At 52.4% G+C, this 17,377-nt stretch overlaps 2 protein-coding genes across 10 annotated transcripts; one reads left to right on the top strand and one right to left on the bottom strand.

Moving 5' to 3' along the window:
• The first annotated feature begins 240 nt into the window (after window positions 1-240).
• Window positions 241-4,608, top strand: PRADC1 (protease associated domain containing 1). Its single transcript, XM_027132035.1, has 5 exons — window positions 241-463; window positions 2,642-2,742; window positions 3,268-3,377; window positions 3,658-3,825; window positions 4,051-4,608. The coding sequence occupies exons 1-5, from the start codon at window positions 397-399 to the stop codon at window positions 4,169-4,171; spliced, it is 567 nt and encodes a 188-aa protein (XP_026987836.1). The 5' UTR covers window positions 241-396; the 3' UTR covers window positions 4,172-4,608.
• A 458-nt stretch (window positions 4,609-5,066) lies between these two features.
• On the bottom strand, window positions 5,067-17,038 carry SMYD5 (SMYD family member 5). 9 transcript variants are annotated; one of them, XM_027132029.1, is made up of 14 exons: window positions 16,920-17,029; window positions 12,823-12,994; window positions 11,984-12,123; window positions 11,423-11,544; window positions 10,972-11,041; window positions 10,271-10,375; window positions 9,384-9,446; window positions 9,106-9,176; window positions 8,684-8,790; window positions 8,234-8,290; window positions 7,710-7,846; window positions 7,292-7,386; window positions 6,555-6,625; window positions 6,295-6,408 (listed from the first exon to the last, which is right to left on the bottom strand). In XM_027132029.1, exons 1-13 carry the CDS (start codon window positions 17,013-17,015, stop codon window positions 6,604-6,606), a joined length of 1,257 nt encoding a protein of 418 aa, XP_026987830.1. In that variant the 5' UTR covers window positions 17,016-17,029; the 3' UTR covers window positions 6,295-6,408; window positions 6,555-6,603. The 9 variants fall into 9 exon arrangements, with proteins under 9 accessions (XP_026987831.1, XP_026987826.1, XP_026987827.1 ...); XM_027132028.1 differs by having other exon boundaries at window positions 6,332-6,452; XM_027132032.1 differs by having other exon boundaries at window positions 6,332-6,452; window positions 8,285-8,290.
• Window positions 17,039-17,377: the final 339 nt, after the last annotated feature.

Here is a 17,377-nt window from a genome sequence, read left to right as displayed (position 1 = left end):
TGATTGGCCAAGACTTTCGGCGGCTGAGGCGAGTCCTGCGGGTCTCCCACCTGCAGTTCTCCCGCCCCCGCCCCAGCCAGCGAGGTCCTGCGGAGTCGAATCCAATCAGAGAAATGTTGGGGCGGGGACGGCAGTTGCAGTTAAGAGTTAAAACAAATTAGCCCTCGGCCCCACTTCTCTCCACCAATAGGAAGTGGGCTAGGGCACAGGGGCGACAAATGTGGCTACACGAGCAGGCGTCAGAACCAATCAGCCCTGGGCCTCGTTCCGGTGCGCCAACCGGCGGCGTAAGCGGGTCTGGGGGCGGGAGTCCAGAGCAGCTGTCAGGCTGAAGTCCGGCGAGCTACGCGCAGCAGGGCGGCTGGAGGAAGCGCGGCGCCGGGCCGGGCCCTGGAGATGGTCCCCGGCGCCGCGGGCTGGTGTTGTCTCGTGCTCTGGCTCCCCGCGTGCGTCGCGGCCCACGGTGAGCGGCAACGGGCGGGGCTGCGCTTCAGGGTAGGGCTGGCGGTCCAGCTTAAGCCCGGCTCGGGCCGGGGGCCACGGGTCACCTTGGGGACCCCGCGAATTCGGAGCAGGGCAGATTCAGAGACGGGCGCCTGGAGTGGGTGGGTAGTGGTTCCCGAGGGACATGAACTGTGTGCGGCCTGAGACTGGGCTGTGAGTCCTCAGCCCCCCACGTCGAAGTAAGACTCCCTCTACCCCCACTAGCGCTGACTTAGGTGGCGAAGGGGGCGAGGAACAAGGAGCAACTAGCGATACTACAAGCTGGAGATACGTGAGCACTCACATACGTAAACGGGGCCACACATTGCTACACGTGGGTTCACAGGCACTAGCACATAAGTACACACCCAACTTGTTTGCACCTACACGAGAACATAAACATACATCCATATACGTACGTGAGCACATGTGTATACCTACACTTGATTTACACAGATCAGCAGATGCAAAGGCCAGGCAAAGATGTATGTGGGGAGGAGGGGAAGCTTAGTGCTAATCCAGGAAAGCTTCCTTGGGAGTGTATCTGTACCCGATGGGAAGTCTTCACTCCCAGGATAAAAGGCCATATATGTAGCCCAGTGCCAAGCCAGTGGAGCTCTACTGGGTGGCTGATTTTGGACAGTAGAAAAGGACAGCAAAAGCCACAATCCATCCCAACGCTGGCACACAGTAGCGACTTGATAGTTTGTTGATTGACTAACAGACCTGTGGCAGCAGCTTCCACCTTTTCACATTCCTCAGTCTCTCTGGGCTAAGGAAACCAGGGACTCAAGTTCAGGTAAATCATTAGACTTTGGTGCTAAAGAGATCCACACCCCAGAAATATCTGGTTATTCTGGCAATTCCCTTCCTCAACACAGTAGAGCTGGAAATAGCCGTTCATTCATTCAACAACCTTTTTGAGCACCAACTGTATCCTAGCCACTATGTTAGATAATGTGGATACAGTATTGAATGAAGTTACAAACTTAGGCCCTTGTCCTAGTGCAGGAGATAGACAATAAACAAAAAATTACAAATACTGTATAATTACAAATGATGTTAGAAGTGTCATTGGAAAAAAAGTACATTTTGAATGGGCATAAGGGGAGGGCAGTCACAGGGCAGGTTTCCCTAAGTGACATTTAAGTTATGACCTAGTAGATGAATAGAAGTGAGCCATATAAAGGGGTAGAGGTGGGGGTAGGGTGAGGGAACTTGCAAGAAGCCTTGGAGATGTGAAGAAACTGAAAGGAGGGCAGTGTAGCTTGAACATAGGAAGAGATGAAGTTGGAGGGCCAGATCAAGCAGGGCCTTGCAGACCACAGTTTAGATTTTAAGTGCAAAGGGAAGTCGTTGAAGGGTATTGAAGTGGTGACATGATCATATTTGCTTTAAGATGTTTTAAGAAAATCCCTGGCAGTTATTGGGGGAATGGACCGTAGGGAGCAAACATGGAGGCTAAGATAGACCAGTTAGGGCTTCCCTGGTGGCGCAGTGGTTGAGGGTCTGCCTGCCGATGCAGGGGACACGGGTTCGTGCCCCGGTCCGTGAAGATCCCACATGCCGCGAAACGGCTTGGCCCGTGAGCCATGGCCGCTGAGCCTGCGCATCCGGAGCCTGTGCTCCGCAATGGGAGAGGCCACAACAGTGAGAGGCCCGCGTACCGCAAAAAAAAAAAAAAAAAAAAAAAAAAAAAAGCACAGTTAAAAAGCTGCAACAGCCAGGACAAGAAATGATAGTGGCTGGACTAGGAGGATGGCAGTGGAACCAGAGTCAACTTTTAAGTTTTGGTGAGAGTTGCTTTATACGTAGGCTACCACATCTCCATCTTGAAATTCCCAAGTCTGCTTCAGAGCAAAGATGAATGAATTAACCCTCAGAGAGGTTAACACTGGAGCTATGTCTTCCTGGCTCACCTGTGTAAGCAGCAACAGCAGCAGCTGTAAATCTCTGGGGTTACTAACTCTGTCTGCATCAACTCTATCCTCTCCAGGACAGAGACCTCTATCTTACCCACCTGCAGGACCCAACTGGCTGAAGCTGGGTCTCTGGGCCCAGACCTTAACCAGCCCCATTGAAGGCATGGGGTCCATGATCTGAACCTGAACCAGCTTTTTTCCCTTGAGGCTTCTCACCTGTACATTTTACCTTTCAGGCTTACGCATCCATGATTATTTGTACTTTCAAGTGCTGAGTCCTGGGGACATTCGATACATCTTTACTGCCACGCCTGCCAAGGACTTTGGTGGTATCTTTGTAAGTTCAGGGAGGCCCCCTCATCTCTGATCCTGTCTCCACATTCCCCACACTAAGCCGAGGTGACCCTCATGGCTTCAACCCATACCTGAGTGCTGGGACAGAGAAGGGGGCAGAATCCAGCTGTCTTCCAGGGGCTACAAAGCCAGGAATGGCTTCCAGCTATTCCTCTGGGTATAATACAGACCTGGGCACCACAGAGGGAAAAGCTATCTTCTTAGGGACACGAAGTAGTGAAAAACCAAGGGCTCTGCTAGCTCCACCTCTGAACTACATGACTCAAGGCAAGTTACTTCCCCCCTCTGGGTCCATACCAACTTCCCTTCCTATGTCTGAGAAAGGCAGGGTGGGATACGAGTAGACAGACCTTTGTGAGAATTAAGTAAAAATGCTCAAGTGTCCAGTACACAGAAATCGTTCCTCATTTCCCTCACACTTTGTGAGAAGCTGATAAGATGGGATGGTCAGCCCAGTCCTAAAGCAGGTGTGTCTCCCCACACTCTCACCTGTCTAAATGTCTTTCAGCACACAAGGTATGAGCAGATTCACCTTGTCCCTGCTGAACCTTCAGAGGCCTGCGGGGAACTCAGCAACGGTTTCTTCATCCAGGACCAGATCGCTCTGGTGGAGAGGGGGTAAGGAGCGGACAGGCATGGGCACAAGGGGAAGGCAGGCATAGGGTAGATTCTGAGATCAATGTTGGTGGTGATGCTTTGAAATAGCTGCTTTTAAATAATTCATCTTTTTAAGGGTCTTTAAGAAACATCTTAAGATTATCCAAGCCTTTGGCCATTTACTTGTGAGCCTTTATCAAAAAGCCTCCAAGGTCCTCCTTTCATCTTCCCAGGGTGGTGGTCTGGGGAACGGATAGCTAGGACCCTGCCTTTCCTTTGGTCTCATCACCACCTCTTCCAGGGGCTGCTCCTTCCTCTCCAAGACCCGGGTGGTGCAGGAGCACGGTGGGCGGGCAGTGATCATCTCTGACAACGCAGTTGACAATGACAGCTTCTACGTGGAGATGATCCAAGACAGTACCCAGCGCACAGCTGACATCCCCGCCCTCTTCCTGCTTGGCCGAGATGGGTGAGGGCTCTTTGTCTCTGGCTGTATCAGCACCAAGCTGGGTGCCATGACTCGGGGAGGTCAAGGGTAATCACCAGTCCCTACCCACAAGCCTCATCTTGGGATGCCCTGGTTGGAGGGCCAAAAAAGTCCTCAGGCTCTGGAACTCCCAGAGTGATGGGGACAGTGGGGCAGAATGGGGTGTCAGGAAAGTGACCATCACCACCTCTCTTCATGCTCTCCCAGCTACATGATCCGCCGCTCCCTGGAACAGCATGGGCTGCCATGGGCCATCATTTCCATCCCAGTCAATGTCACCAGCATCCCCACCTTTGAGCTGCTGCAACCGCCCTGGACCTTCTGGTAGAAGAGTTGGTCCCACATTCCAGCCATAAGCAACTCTGGGCTGGGAAGGGGAAAATCCAGGAATTCTGCTGTTTGGGACTTGGGGATAGCATTTGGGGACTGGGGGAGCCAGGCAGAGGAAAAGGGCTTGGGCCTTGGCTAAGTTAAAGGAAGACACACCACTGGCCTTCCCCCCCCTGGGCTCCTAAGGTGTCTCATGCTATGGGAAGAGGCAAGACCCAGGCCCCAGGTCTTATGGGCTAGGGTCTGGAACTAAAGGGGCCAACAGCAGGTGGTCTGAGAGCCATCTGAGACCTGTCACATCCCACCTGGCTTCAGCCTCCCCACCCAGGGTCTTTCACAGCAGTTGCTGGAATGGTATAAGGAGCTGGTGTTTGAGGACTACATAATAAACCCTCACTGACTTTTTAGCAATAAAGCCTCTCATCAGGGTTGTAACTGTGTCCTAGAGTGAAAGTACACAGGGGTGGGAGGGGCCTTCAAACACTTATCTGGTCCCATGCTCTTGTTTTGAATGGAGGAAACTGAGGCCCAGAGAGGATACATGACTTGCCCAAGGCCCTGTAGGACCAGTGCTCAGATTGCTAATCTTGGATCACAACAGCCTCCTGCTCAAAAACTTGGGAAGCTGTAGTTCAGTCCCTGAGCAAAAGCCTCATCTTGTAGCCTGGTACTGAGGATCCACACTGGACCTCAGAAGAGCCCTGCTCTTGGACTTTAGAAACATTTGCACAGCAGAGTATAGGCAAGACCAGGGATGAACCCAAACTGGGGAGCTGCAGCTCCCATCTCCTGCAGTCACCTGCTCTATCCTATGCACTTTTGCACCACCCATGTGACTGCTGCCTTCCTGGAGCAGCTTGTCAAGCCATTCTCCACAAAGCATTCCTGCAAAGGCCTGTCACCACTCATATTTTATTGAGAACAGTGGGCGGGTGGGGAGGGGGTGCTGGCTACTGCGAAGGATTAAGAACCCAATAGGCCAGACAGGCAGATTCCACCTGGCTCACGATGCAGGAAAGGGCCTGTGGGGCGGCACCTGCCCTCCCTGGGATCCCTCAGCAGGGGCATGTGGCAGCCCCTCAGGAAAGGTAGGCAGAAAGGAATTGCAGGTGATAGGTTATAATTTCCACAGCTTCCAACCCAAGAGTAAGGGGTAGTGCTAATCTGGGGAGGAGAGGGAGAGAGTCAGGGCTAATCTGAGTATCTAGCCTAGCTCTCCTAGGTTTCTGGAAGACTTCAGTGTTCCTAAATGATCCTAAAGATGGAGACTGAGACTAGGAGAGCCCCTCACTGACCCATGCTCTAGAAGATTCTAGGACATCCTAAATTACGGAGCACAGGCCTTTCATCCCCCAGAATTCAGCCATGCTGCTAGAGTCCTCAGTGGGAGGAGGGTGGGAGGAAGGGGTCATGATGTCCCTCCCAAGGGAGGCAGAGACCTCTTCCACACCCTGTGAGGCCAGGCACTGTGCCAGGGCCTGAGAGGCAAGGCATAAGGACAGATTCTGGGGTCTGGGGAGATTCTCTACTCCCCGGATGTCTAAATGGTGGGTGTGGGGAGGTGAGCAGAGGGAGGTAATGCCCCCGGTTCAGTGTCCCCCACAGAAAGCCTTAGGAAGGTGCTCTGGAGGCCCAGTTCCTCCCTCTTGCCTCTCCCAGCTGTGCTAGTGGGGAAGAGGGTAAGGGTGTCTAACCCCCTCTCTTCTTCAATGGAGTCAGGCTGTTCGCAGGTTGCCACTTTGTGACCCAACCACCACCACCCCAACAGTGAGTTGAGAAGGGTGAAGCCTTAGGTGGATGAGTAAGTGGGGCCATGGAGCCAAGGGGAAGAAACACTGTTAGGCCCTGACCTTGGTTCCAGCCACTTACACCCATACCTCAGGGGGAGGCCAGTTCTGAGAGGCTCAGTGACAGCGCAGAGCCTGAGCCGCTCAACAGCAGTGTCCTGGGCATGAGGTCTGGCGGGAGGTGGAGGGCCTAGGGTCCAGCCTGTCTTACCCTCTGGAAGAAACAGAGCTGGCATGGGGGGAAAGCAGGCAACAGGAGTGGGAGTTCCTTCCAAGCCTCTGCTCTGGGGGAAGGCCCCCTCTTCTGGCAGGGTCTAGGGTAGGACCACTTCCAGGCAGGATGATCACACATCAGTCATCTCATCCCCCAGCTCAGCATCTTCCGGCTCTCCTTCCTCATCCTCTTCATCGTCCTCCTCCTCAGAGGTCATGTTGGGTTCATCAGCCTCTGCCAGACATTTGGGGCAGGAACAGACAAACAGATAGTTCTCCCTGCAGAGGGTTGGGGGGGATGATGGTGAGGGTACAAAGTCAGGCAGCCACCAGCACGGAGAAGCCCAGAGCCCGGCTTCCCACCACACCCCCAGCTGGCACCTGAGGATCTTGTGGCGGCTATGGCGGCTGCGCTCCCGCTGACAGCAGTCTAAGTAGCTGATGCAGATTTCCTAACGGGCAGAAGAGAGGTGGGCTCTGACAGTCTGTGCTTCTAACAGATGGGATTAGGGCCTCCCCAACCTCTGCCCTATGTCCAACCATTGCCCCATCCCCAGGAGCCGGAGCTGCCCTTCAGCGAAGGCGCAGGTCACCCTGATCCATTCCCCTGTGCTCACAGCAGAGGCCACTATGAGGCTTTCACAATCTGTGTCTGAGACAGGGGGCTATGCTTGGCCTTGGGCCATGGCCAAGGTCTGTGGCTGGGGCAGAGGTTATCTTGGTGTGAAGCTACTTGCCCTGAAAGAAGTTTCAGCCAGGCTCCGTGCACAGCTCTAAGAGCCAGGACCCCACACCCACACTAGTACCCCACAGTCCAAGCCACAAAGGGCCATGTCCTGCTTCCTTAGATGCTGCAGATTCCTTGATCAAAAGATAGCTGGGGACAAGAACTTAGGCACACAGTTGTCTCTGAAACACTGCTCTGATGCTTTCTGGAGTTATTTTTTGAAGTGGGGTGGGGTTAGAGTATACTCATGGGGAAGACTCATGTCCTGGAGCATGTGGGGATTCAACCCAACAGCCTGAACTTGGGACTGTAGCCACTGCTGCTCCCAATTCCTGGAGAGAACCTGCAAGGCCCACTGCCCACCCACCCCGACAGCTACTGGCCCCCTCACCTCTCCTGGCTTAATATCCTCCAGGGCGGTGACATGCAAAAGGAAGTTGTTTTCTGGGAAGGAGGTCTCTGCATTGGGGACACAGCTGTGGTTGCCTGGGTCATGAGAGGCAGGTAATGAGGATTGTTGACTAATAAAAATAACAGCCTTAACTGTGCAGAGCACTGGGTCCCATCTTTCCTTGTTCTCTGATCCCTGCTAGGGCTAGGCAGGTCCTGGGACCCGTTTCCTATATCCCTGTCCAGTGCTCTTTCCTGAAGAGCACAGGCACTAATGCAATCCTGCATCACTCCCCTCCCCTCCTGCCATGACTGCCCCTTCTCTCCTCACTGGTCAACTTGATCCTCAGATGTGTTCCCAGTGTCTCACAAACGGAGGGACAGGGCTGTGAAAGGGATGCCCGTGCCAGGCCACTTAACTCAGTCCTGTCTGTTATTGGATGTCTGGTAACAGCTGAGCCAGGCCCTCTGAGAGCCCAGTTTGGGAGGAGTAGTGTCCCCAGAGCCTGGGAGGAAGGTTTTGCAGTGAGGAGAGCAGAGGGTGGGAGGCTGGGATCTGGAAAAGACAACAGTCTGAGCTGGCTCTGCCCGCTCCATCAGGTGCTGATGAGACTGCCTTCCAGCCTGAGCTCCTCCCGGGCTATCACAACACTCTCCTACCAAAGCTCACAGGGCAGTGGTGGGGCAAAACCCAGGCTTCCCTTTGCAAGAATCAGAGCTCTGTGCCCTGCCTCAGCACTGGGCCTAGCCCACTGGAAGCTTTTATATCAAGGCACAAGAGTCCAATAAATGAATGAAAAATAATAGAAGGAGAAGGCTGAGGGGAAATCCCCAGGAAGCTCAGCCCTAACCCCACTCCTAGACTCAACTCTACCAGCCCAGAAGGGGCCAAGAGAGATGAACTGCAGCTGTGGGGCTACCCCTTCTCAATGCCGGGACTCACAGCAGCTCTGCAGCACAAAGAGGCCAGATCCTTCACAGTTAAGAAACTCACCAGTTGCTGTAAGACAGTAATATGCAGATGTTATTGCATCCACTTTATAGGTGGGAAAAAGAAACTAGGCTAATAAGGACAGGCACTGGCTCCACTGTCTTGCCACCCAATCACTACTATTTTACCTGAAATTGCTTCTCTGAGGCACAAGCCTTGCTTTCCTATAAATGGTACCACCTTACTGTCCAGCCCTCCCCCACCCCCAGCATCAAGCCTCCGCACGGATGGCGGAGCCATTTCTTGTGTATGTCCTGCAAACAGATCTGAAGCTTCCCATAGGCACACAGGAATTACCTTCCCCAACCACGAACTCAGAGCTCCCTGGGGGAAGACTGTGTCCACTGTCTAACTGACGGATGTCTCCAAAGTTGGGTGAGGCCAAGACTCCATCTCACCAACCTGTCTCGATGTCCTTGTACAGCTGGTCAATGAAGGCGTCCAGCTGCTCACGGTCCTGAGGCTTCAGCTCCAGAGCGTCACAGGCACGCACCCACTGGCTCAGGGAGCTGGGGGTCCCAGGCAGCCATGGTTGGAGAGGAGGAGGCCCAGCTCACAGGGCTCCCCCACTCCAAGCAAGTTAAGTCCATTTCTTTCTCCAGGGGGAGGGTGGGGGTGGGTGGGTGTGTCCTTCCCCAACAGACTAAGTGCTCCCAAGACTCAATCTTTCTGACCCCCACCACTGAGTTTAGTCCAGCATTCTGGCCAGAGTCACACCCTGCCCCACCCTAGTCTTGAAAAGAGATGTGGCTACCTTCCTCAGTCAATCTCCCACCCCAGCCCTGAGGGACAAGCCCAACAGCTCTGGAACATTCTCTCCTAACCTGGTCCCAATTCCTTGGCCATTGGTCCCAACAAGAGCAAAGAGAGACCGGAATCCATCCGGAGTGAACCACTGTGGGGAAAAAGGGAGAAGAGCATTCAGGTTACAGCCACTAGCTTTTCTTCCTGTTGAGGAAGTTTGCTGTGAGTCAGTCCCATCCCAACTCCAGAAGAGCAGGTCTGCTCTGGCTTAGCTGTCCCAGTAGGAGACGCTGACCTGGTTGCTCCTGGAGTGCTGGAGTGACTGGGAGGCCATTGGTCCCACCTTCCCCACACTCACCTGGCTGAGTGCTTCCTCATAAAGGGCCTCTGTGAAGAGTCTCCGCAGAAGCTCCAGCTGGCCCTGGTTTAGGGGAAGCAGGGAGAGACTTGCATCCCTGGGGATTTCCCATTAGCACCCAGGCAGGGCCCATAAGACCATATAAGGGAAGGAAAAGGGTGAGCTCTGCAGACCGAGCTTTCTCTGGGGGCAAAGGAAAGCCACAGAATCCTTATCGCCAAGAGACTTGGCAGTCTACTGGCCTGTTCCAACCCAGGGTAGCAAACCCAAATTCCTCCGTATTTTCTAGCCCTTGTACCAGCAGGGCGGAGGCAGCCTGGCTTAAAATGTCTGTCCTCACCACCACCCTCCAGGCTCCCTGCCCCAGCCTCCAGACCAGCTTGACCCTCCCCCTCCTTTCCTCAGATTCAGTGCAGGAAGGCCCACCCCAGCGCCCTTTCACACACCTACCTCCACCTTCAGGCAGCTCCTGCATGGAAGTCTGCTATTCTCAGGGAGAATGCATAGTTCTTTGATTTGAAGCAAGTGCTCAGTACATTGGCAACTAAAATTGTTTCACACCGCTCCCTCACCCTGTGGAACCCCCAGCCCTTCACTTTCCATTACACTTGATTCGCCCACTGCTATCCTATCATGGGGTCCTGCCTTCCCACATCAGGGCACCCAGCCCTTCTGTCCTCTGTCATCACCCCACTTCCCAATTTTAAGTCCACATTAGGTCATGAAGTTAAATAGCGGCAGGAATACAAGTCTCTGAACAGATTTTTGGACCCAGGCTCTAACTTCTTCCTGTGGCTGGGAAGGCAGCAAATGTGGAGCTTCCCTTAGGTAGCCATGGACATCCCCAGGCTACTGGGGGGGTGGGAGGGTCATATGGAGAGACCAACCTTGAATTTGTCCCCCAGGAGTTTGTGGACAATTTCCTCCTCCTCATTGGCGGTTTTATTACAGAACTGGGAGAAGAGCCTGATCCAACGATCCTTATCCTTAGCCTGCAGTGAACAAATATACTTCAGGGTCAGGTTCACACATGCTCACGCATGCATGTGCACACATGGACTCACGGACACCCTCCTCTTTACTGCCACTCCTGCCCACGTGAGAGGAGTAAGCTGTCATTCTAAAACCCCTGCCCTGAGAAACACCATCACACATGAGCTTCTAAGTAGACCCTTCCTGCCCACCCTGCCCACACCCAACCATCTTCCCAGCTGGTGCCAAGCTAGCCAGTTCACGACACTTGGGAAAATAGGAGGATGAGGCTGACGAGCAACAACACTAAAGGGGTCAGAGTGGCTTCTCTCGCTTTATCTAAGAGACACAATCCTGAAAAGGTGGTGCTTATATATGAATTGCTGCTGCACAGGAAGTCATCCATAGATCACAGACCACAGGCAAGATGAGCCCCCATGTCCCCTGCTAGATTTATGGTTAGCTACTCCTAAGGTTTACACAGCAAGCAGCTCTCCTTTGGGAAGCCCAGAAGGAACTCTGTATCCAAGCCAGAGTGTTAAGGTGAGAAGAAAACTGAGGCCAAGGGTTGAATGAGGCCGGAGTCAGCTTCCCTGAGAAGATCAGGTGGGCTCACCTGTTTCACTGTGGCCACCATCCGGGCCATCAACATGATGCTTGCAGTCTCAGGGGGGTAGTGAACACTCCTGGGGAGAAAGAAAAAGGTTTGGCCTAGAACTTCCCTCCCCAGTAGCTGAATTCAGGGAAGCCCAGTCTGATTACTACAGAGAATCTTTCCTACCAATCTCATTTATAACCAAAGAGAGAAAGTCATTGGCAAGGACTTGGGCAGGATTTTATATCCCTATGGGCTTCATGGGGCTCTTCCTGGGAGTGTGTAAAATACTGAGAATGGTAGGACTGGCGGCTCAGATTTAAGGCAGGGGGAATGGGTGATAGTTTAGCCCTAAGAATGGAGGAAAAATCTAGGGGGTGGTAACTTAACAAAGATGGCTGCATCCACTAAGCGTGGGGAAGGCAGGCAGGGAGGGAAGGATAAAGGAAAGAAGAGAGGAAATGCTACCTACCTCCATGCCTCCTGTAGCTTATTGAGAGGATGCAGGGGGTCATCCTGGGAGGGGCCTGGGCACAGGACCCGATGGTATTGCTCAGCTGCGGCTAGCAGACATTCTGTACTGCAGTACGTCACCTGTTGGGGGAGGTGGAGGTCAGCACCCTAGGATCTGGCAGTGGGGTGAGGCACAGACACCCATGTGGTCTCACCTCCTCTAACTGTACTCCTTCCACAAACAGCCCCTAAGCAGTAGTCAGTGGTATTGTGAGATGAAAAAGCATACAGTGCTCTGGAGACATGTGAGAGGGGCACCTGACCCAGGCTTGTAAAAACGTGGGAAGGAGAGACTGCTTCTCAGGTACAGGGAAGGGCCCCTGCCAGGCTCCTAGGAAGAGGGCAAGCTCCCACCAAGCCTATTTTCTAGACAATGGGACTGGAACAGAGGACGAAACTGGCACAGTAATGTCTTTTTCATGTCTTTCCCTACATTCGGGCTCTCAAGGGCCATGACCAAGTCTGTCCTCACTCCTGTCTCCCCAGAGAGGACTTCAGCTTAGCCCCCAGGGATATTCACCTGGCAGTGGGGACAATTCTGGTGCAGGTCCTTGCGCACAGTGCACAGCTCAGGGTGAGGCAAAACCTGGCCTGGTTTCCCAGTCAGTCTCTGGGCGTTCTCCTCTGCCTTCTCCAGTGCCCGAAGGCAGTGGTCACAGGCTGGGGGAGAGAGCCAGATGTTGACAATTAAGTGTCTTGAGAGCAGGGGCCACATTTGTCCTTTTCACAGCAATATGCCCAGGGTTAATATAGCACCTAGCTCAGAGAAGGTGTTCAATAAAAGTATGAGAAGTGAGTGAATGAATATGTTAAATGAATGTATTTCACACGCATTATAGATGATGCCTTCTTCCCTCTCCGGAGTCCCCACTCCTCCCGGCAGACCCTCTCTGCTTCTTGATGGGACTTAGTCTATGGGGTTCCCCACCCAGCCCCCAAACTGGGCTTTCCCCACATTCTGGAGCCGAGTGACCCTCCTTTCACAGATTTTTCTCTAGCCCAAGAAAAGTGTGAAAAAAGCATGTGACTGGCAAAGCTAAGAGCGTCCTATTTGTTTCTGACCCCTAACACAGCCTTTATTGACCAAGGGGCATGGGGTCTCCACTTGGTAGAGGGCTCCACTTTGGCACAGAGCCCTTCAGCACGACATCTAGTACCTTACAGTACAGGCCACACTGAGTTCCAGCAGTCCTCCCCCAAGGAGCACTTTGGAAGAACCTCTCTGCAGCAGGCTCACAGCCCCAAATGGCCTGAGATTAGTCAGAGGCATGGTTCTCAGGTGCAGCTCTCCAAGGGAAGACGCACTTTCCTCCCAACACCTGGAGTCCTAGAGACGGCAGCCGGTAGGGATGTACGTACTCTCTTCCATGCGCAAAGGCTGCTGGGCCCAACAGCCCTCAGGAGTAGGTGAGATGTGCTCACCTCGGTAGCGATAAAGTGCATTCCAGAGAAACTGTGCAGCCACCAGGGGCCGTTCGATGAATATGGTCTCCCCCTTCTGGATCGGCTGTGTGGCAAACAACCCCTTTCCCTAAGAGGGCAGAGAAGAATAGGATGGCCATAAGAAGAGACAGAGGACATAGCTTCAAGGGCCCCTCACCCCCACGTGCTTCCCTCTCATCAGAGGCCTCTGCCTCAGGAGGGTTCACGGAGCATGGTCGGCACCCTCCATAACTGCCTCCTCTGGAAACGCAGCTCTGCCCAGTTTCAGTCGCACTTCTACCAGCCTGTCTAGAGCAGAGGGCTTGGGATGGGAAGAGAGCCACCACATCAGCCATGTCAGACTAATCAGAGAATTTTTAGGATGGCCAGAGCAGGGCCAAGGTTCACAGCAGGCTGGAGCCTCCAGTACCAGGAACTGGTACAGGGCGGCCTTCTCTGAGTCACCCACATGCCCCTCCAGGATCCTGGTCGTGATGCTGCTCCTCAGGGTTGCATAGAAATCCTACACCACGGGAGGGAGAGGCCTATGCAGGAGAATATGCCCTTCTTCCCTGGTCAGCTGGGTACTCACAGCACCTAGCATACGTAGTACCTGGTACCCAACAAGTTCTCAGGTGTTACACTGAAAGGAATGACTAATCCTAGCACCAGTCCTAATGCTAACTTGCTGTGAAAATTTGAGCCAGTTGCTTCACTTTTTTGCATCTGTTTACCATGTGAAAAGTGGGTATTATAATAATACCTACCAGGTAGTTTCCAGGATGCAGTGATATAACACAGGTGAAGGAATTTCATGAACTCTAGCTCCTTACTACTCAAAGTGAAGTGATGGACTGGGCAGCATGGATATTGCCTGGGAGATGTTAGAAATGCAGAATCTCAGGCCCCACTCCACACCTGCTGAATCAGAATCTGCATTGTTAAAATCAGCTGCAGATACCCAGGCAATTCATATGCACATTAAATGAGAAATACTGGTCTAAAGCACTGTGGATATGTACAGGATGAAGGATGAGAAAACTGTTGAATTGCCATCTCTCAAATGTGCAAAGGGACGCAGGAGACAGCTTCAGAACCTAGGCAGTTACTGGCCCAGCTGGGCACTTTCTCCCACTCTACAGAGGAGTGGTGCCCCTGCCAACAGTGAACTGTCATGAAAAGAGATAGAAAGGAAATGATTGACACAGCAGTGAAATGTCCTGTCACGTTGCCTCCTGGGTAGCTCCCAGTTTCCTTCTAGCACTGGCACTCTGGATAGACAGGGGCACCTCCCAAAATCAGCAGCAGGATGTAAAGACCTGGACAGGCCCTGAGCACCCCGTGAGCCACACATCTCAATCCTGTGAATAACTCTGGGAGCTCTAATATGGTACAGTGGGGCAGCTGGAACAAAACCACTGGCAAAGCCGTGGATGCAGCCTGGTTGTCTTTCTAGAAGCCCACCTCCATGCCTAGTAGCCCCTGGGACCCACCCAGCAAAATGAAAACCTGGCCTTCCTCTGTGGGACAACAAGATATGGACAGCTATCCACATTACTTCTGACAATCTCAAATCTCAATATTGAATAAATATTGATCTCTTTCTCCCTCCTTTTGGAGGACCAAATGTAGGAAATATTTAGTAAAGCAAAGGGAAGAATCAGAGCTGTTCCTCTGTGAAACCACTTATCCCCCAAACATATAAAGTATTTCAAGAAAAACAACTCTAATTCATATTACCAAGAAGACTGGAGAGAACGGAACCTGAATGGAAAGGGTACAAACTATGCAAAGTTTATCTCCAATTTGAAAAGTTCAAGTTTAAAAAAAAAAAAGATTGTACCAAAATATCTAAGACTATGTAGTAAATTAATTCTTTATTAAATTATTTTCTAGAAAAATATCAAGTGCCAAAAGTGAATTCAAAAGGAAGAAAGCCGGGCTTCCCTGGTGGCGCAGTGGTTGAGAGTCTGCCTGCCGATGCAGGAGACACGGGTTTGTGCCCCGGTCCGGGAGGACCCCGCGTGCTGCGGAGCGGCTGGGCCCGTGGGCCATGGCCGCTGAGCTTGCGCGTCTGGAGCCTGTGCTCCGCAGCGGGAGAGGCCACGACAGTGAGAGGCCCGCGTACCGCAAAAAAAAAAAAAAAAAAAAAAAAAGGAAGAAAGCCAAGACAGACTTGCAATGCCAGTACCTGCCTGATGTGCATTAGTACAGCATCCTGGTTGACATCTACCATATTTGGTCAGGTTTCTGTTCTGACTGGTCATGTCCCTGGCATAGCAATTGGTAAAATTTTGGAAATCATTCCTGCCAATGTCCATAGAGGCAATAGAGAAAGTGGTCAAAAACTACCCCCATGAGAGACCCCTAGTCTATATGGTTTCATGAGCGAGCTCTCTCAAACCAAATAAGTAATTCTTGTGCTATTTAAACTATCCAATAACAGAAAAAATGGAAAGCCTCTCTATTAAAAAACAAACAAGCATAATTTTGATGTGGTAACCTAAGGAAGATACCATAAAGGAAAAAAAAAAATCACAAACTAATCTCACTTTATGAATGTAGAGGCAAAAAGCCCAGGATAAGCCATCTTGTCACCAGGTCTGGGTATGTGATTCTTCTGCAGCAGCAGATGATGTAGGCATGAAGAGGGAAGCCAACTCATTCTTCCAGAGCTGGGGTTTTGATAGAAGGCTAGGACTGGACAATTGGGCAAGGAGAGTGGCTGAAGTGATGAAGTAAGAGGGAAGAAGTAAAACAAGGAGGGGCCTGAGAGATAGGGGTGAAGTGAAAGTAAAGGTGAGTATCTCTGCAGGCTAGGAGCGACGGAACTGAGACACCATCAAACTGTGAACCAATGAAGAGCACTGGAGGCCTTGGGGTAGAGATGGAGTTGTGGGCAGCTGAGGAGGCCAAGGATATGGGAGCTGATTTACCACGGGAAGAGAGGAACACTCCAGATGCCTCTGGAGTGAAAAGAGGACAATGGAAGGTTGGGTTCGGGAACTGGATGAGTAGGATGATGTTGAGAGCAGGAGACAGATGACTAGAAGGCTGACATCTAGGGCAAGGACCAAGGATACACACAGCCACTACACATGACAAACTGTTCAACCTCATTAGTAAACAAATATAAATGAGAACAAAGCGATATCATTTTGCACAAATCAACCAGCAAAGATATCCAAGAAAGAAAATACTCAGTGCTGGTGAGAACAAAAGGATGTGTGCACAGACACTGAGCTCCAATATCTTTCACCTCAGAGATAAAAAACAAGATACAACATAAGGGTCCATAAATGAGCAGTTGTTGAGTGAACAGTGGTCCTCCCATGAAACAGACTATTACTCAACTCTTAAAAATTAATATGTAGCATTATTGATATTGAAATATTTACTGCTGCATCAAAAAGCAGTTTCTAAAAATACAGTTTTAATATGCATATATTTGCACAAATATAGATTCTGAGTGTTTTACCTTCTCTTTCCTTACATGCGCTTTTTTTTCTACAACGAACTTCTAAAACACGATAATAAAACAACAAAATGTCACCCTCTTGATTTAAACCCTTCAATGCTACTACGGGCTTCGGTCCAAACTCCTTAACACTCCAAGCCCCTTCGTGAAGTGTCCTGGCCTTTTCCCTCAACCCCCACCCAAATCTCACTCATAAAGTTCCCTGAGGACCCAGGCCTTTTTGTACCGCAGCTCCCCCTGCCCAGCACGTCCCGCCCAAAGCTCCCAGGACCCAGCAGTAATGTCCCCCGGCCTGGCGCTCCCCGGCCCCACTGGCGGAAAGGCCCGATTCCACGGGGGCAGGTGACGCGCACGGAAACAGCGGGCTCGGGCCCACCGCATGACCGCCCCGGAACCCTGCGCGCGGGGACAGGTAGCCCCCGGGCCCCGAGCCGGGAACGGGCCGCAGCGCCCGAGCGGCAGAGGAGCCTCTAGATTCCAGGCATGGGGTCCGGTGGGGCTGTCTCCAAGGCCGGGCCGAGTGGGGGGACCCCGGCACGGTCCGCCGCGGCCTCACCTTGGCGCTGCTCACGAAGCGGACTTCCACGGCTACCCGGGCTCGGCCCGCCACGCCCACGCAGAAGGAGAACACGTCGCACATGGAGGCCGCCATCTTGGGCGTACCTCCGCCTGCTGACCCTTGACCCCGCCTCGACCCGGGAGGCCCCGCCCCTCACTGGCCCCGACCCCAGCGTGAGCGTCCTCGAGGCTGCGAGGGTTTGCGCGCTAGCCGGTCTTAATTTGGATCTTTTTGGTTTATGTATCTGTAGGTTAAGTAGTTCGTTTACTGGGTGTAGCTGGGCCTGCCTTTGCGCAGTTTTGCCTCTGTCTCTATCTTCGTGGCCAGTACCAGAGCTTGTGTGTGCGTGTAGTTTTGATCTGTGTACCTGTATCCGAGTTCACGTTTGTGTTTGTTGTTTCTGCCACCCAGTGGTCCGTCTTGAGTAAAGCGCTCTCTGGACCCAGTCATGGGGT

The sequence above is a fragment of the Aethalodelphis obliquidens genome, unplaced genomic scaffold (genome assembly GCF_003676395.1).
Source record: "Aethalodelphis obliquidens isolate GAN/ISIS:26980383/991018 unplaced genomic scaffold, ASM367639v1 scaffold40, whole genome shotgun sequence".
NCBI classification, from domain to species: Eukaryota; Metazoa; Chordata; class Mammalia; order Artiodactyla; family Delphinidae; genus Aethalodelphis; species Aethalodelphis obliquidens.
The sequence above is the reverse complement of the archived record's forward strand: the minus strand, read 5'-3'. Positions and strand labels throughout refer to the sequence as shown.